At 45.1% G+C, this 2,872-nt stretch overlaps 1 protein-coding gene across 1 annotated transcript in view; it reads left to right on the top strand.

Annotated features, from left to right (window-relative positions):
- The window catches only part of LOC106812254 (acetylcholine receptor subunit alpha-like 2), a gene marked incomplete at its 3' end in the record, with an annotated part of 3,264 nt that extends 395 nt beyond the window's left edge, over positions 1 to 2,869 (top strand). The window contains exons 2-3 of the mRNA XM_014816084.1: positions 2,486 to 2,640; positions 2,813 to 2,869. Of these exons, the coding sequence (XP_014671570.1) occupies positions 2,486 to 2,640; positions 2,813 to 2,869 (212 nt within the window). The remainder of the gene's footprint in view (positions 1 to 2,485; positions 2,641 to 2,812) is intronic.
- Between the last annotated feature and the right edge of the window lie 3 nt (positions 2,870 to 2,872).

Genomic DNA, 2,872 nt, shown 5'->3' with positions numbered 1-2,872 from the left:
GGAATTGTTATGGATTTTACTATAGGCTATATAGTAGAATTCAAAAGTTTACTGACAACAGAACACACAACTGACAACTGAATTACGTGAAATACTTAGTAAAAGGAGTTGATATGCTAGCGTGAACACAATCAACGTTACCGTTTGTTGTCTTGTATTTATTTGTATTGTAACATTTTTACTTCTATTCTCAACCTGGCAGTAATTTTACTATCTATTTTTATTTTTTATTTTTTATTGTGCGTATTAAGCCTACATTGCACTGTGATAAGTTACTGGATGGTGGAACGGGTGTGGCGTTAAAAATGCGTACACCTGTGTAAGACAGTGGTGGTCTATACCTGCAGGTTGTATCTGTGCAACACACCTGTAGCGGAGTGATGGAATTTACCTGCCTTTTAATTAATTATTTTTTATTTTTTATTGTGCGTATTACGCATATACATTTCCTTGTCATAAGTTACTGGATGGTGCAACGTGGGTGTGGCGTTAAAAATGCGTACACCTGTGTAAGACAGTGGTGGTCTATACCTGCTAGTTGTATCTGTGCAACACACCTGTAGCGGAGTGATGGAATTTACCTGCCTTTTAATTAATTATTTTTTATTTTTAATTGTGCGTATTACGCATATACATTTCCCTGTTATAAGTTACTGGATGGTGGAACGGGTGTGGCGTTAAAAATGCGTACACCTGTGTAAGACAGTGGTGGTCTATACCTGCTAGTTGTATCTGTGCAACACACCTGTAGCGGAATGATGGAATCTACCTGTGTAGGGTACGCTCAACATTGAGCACGTTGTTAAGTCGGCTGGTGCAATCATCATATACACTATGTTATGTATAGTGCTGCGCGTTGTGTGGCTATGTGTATGTAACGGTTCTCTGTGCAGCGGTTCATAGTGCCAGCTTAGAACCTTGTTTTGTGCACTGTAATGAGTTATAATGAAGACTTAATGAAGATTGAAATCTGTGAGTGTACTCGTGAGTTGATATTATATAATATAACACTGCAAAATCTAATGCCAGCATTCTCTGTTGTTGTCTATGACTTTGAAGTTACCGACTTTCTTCATTTATTTTGACAATGCTTTCACGCAACCCTGGTTTGAATACATGAATATATATTTCTGGCAGCATTACCCTTCCATAGATAGACAGCAAGCCCTTCCACCGGTGTGTCCTTCTCACTGGGTTAGCAGTGCGTTGTAGAAAAATCACAAGTAATTTTGAATATCACGAGTGAAAAATGTCATAACTTTTGCAGGACACTTCAATTCAAGAGAAATTAAGAAGAAAACTTCTGATATAGCGTTCACAAATGTTTAAAAAAGTCTTACACCGTGGCGGGCACCCACCAAATTNGCACACTCATGCACATGCACGCACGCACACGCATGCACATGCACGCACGCACGCACACGCATGCACATGCATGCACGCACGCACACGCATACACATGCACGCACGCACACGCATACACATGCACGCACGCACGCACACGCATGCACATGCACGCACGCACGCACACGCATGCACATGCACGCACGCACACGCATGCACATGCACGCACACACACACATGCACATGCACGCACACACGCACGCACACGCACGCACACACGCATGCACATGCACGCACGCACGCGCACACACGCACGCACGCACACGCATGCACATGCACGCACGCACGCACACGAATGCACATGCACGCACGCACACGCATGCACATGCACGCACGCACGCACACTCATGCACGCACGCACGCACACGCATGCACATGCACGCACACACACGCATGCACATGCACGCACACACGCGCAGTCCTGCACATGCACGCACGCACACGCATGCACATGCACGCACGCACACGCACGCACATGCACGCACGCACGCACACTCATGCACATGCACGCACGCACGCACACGCACGCACATGCACGCACGCACACGCATGCACATGCACGCACGCACGCACACGCATGCACATGCACGCACGCACGCACGCACACGCATGCCCATGCTCGCACGCACACACACGCATGCACATGCACGCACGCACGCACACGCATGCACAGGCACTCACGCACGCACACGCATGCACATGCACGCACGCACGCACACGCATGCACATGCACGCACGCACGCACGCACACGCATGAACAGGCACGCACGCACAAATTTAAAGAAAACGTGAATGTACGCATCTATAGAAATACAGATATCGATTCACTCATTGATTAACGAGTATTTAACATTGATAATTGATCATTTACTATTAAATANGTGCGTGTTTAGCAGATATGTATGTTTGTTATTACCAGCTCCTCCTTCAGTTGTTCGTTGTTATAGTAGCGCTTCTATCATTGACTCCTGTAACCGCACCCGTGTATGTCGTGTTCGCACACATTATTGCAAAACTATACTAAACCATCTATCTCGACTTAACTCGGCCTCTATCAAGAACCTCGTATTTTTGTGTTTAGTTGCCGTTCAGGGGAGCCCAGAGGAAGCAAAACTGTTTGATGAACTCTTCGATGGCTACAACAAAGATGTCCGACCGGTGGCGACACCTAGCGACATGCCTATCGACACAGTGGATGTCCAATTCGGAATGACCCTAACTAGACTGAGTAACGTTGTAAGTATATAATAAGTTACCCGTACACGCAGCCACTTATTGACTAGTCAGCAACTTCCTGCTTTTATTACTACAATCTTATTTACATCTACTATTAGAGTGATGTTATGTGTAGAATTACAATCGTTTATTAACAATGTAACTAATACTAATATTTCTTTCAATATAACAGGACATCCGAGCTCAAGAGATCTCTATCCAAGGATGGCCGAAAATGGTACGTTGTCATGTA

The sequence above is a fragment of the Priapulus caudatus genome, unplaced genomic scaffold (genome assembly GCF_000485595.1).
Source record: "Priapulus caudatus unplaced genomic scaffold, Priapulus_caudatus-5.0.1 Scaffold627, whole genome shotgun sequence".
Taxonomy (NCBI): Eukaryota; Metazoa; Priapulida; class Priapulimorpha; order Priapulimorphida; family Priapulidae; genus Priapulus; species Priapulus caudatus.
Note: the sequence above shows the minus strand (reverse complement) of the source record. Positions and strands in the feature narration are given on the sequence as shown.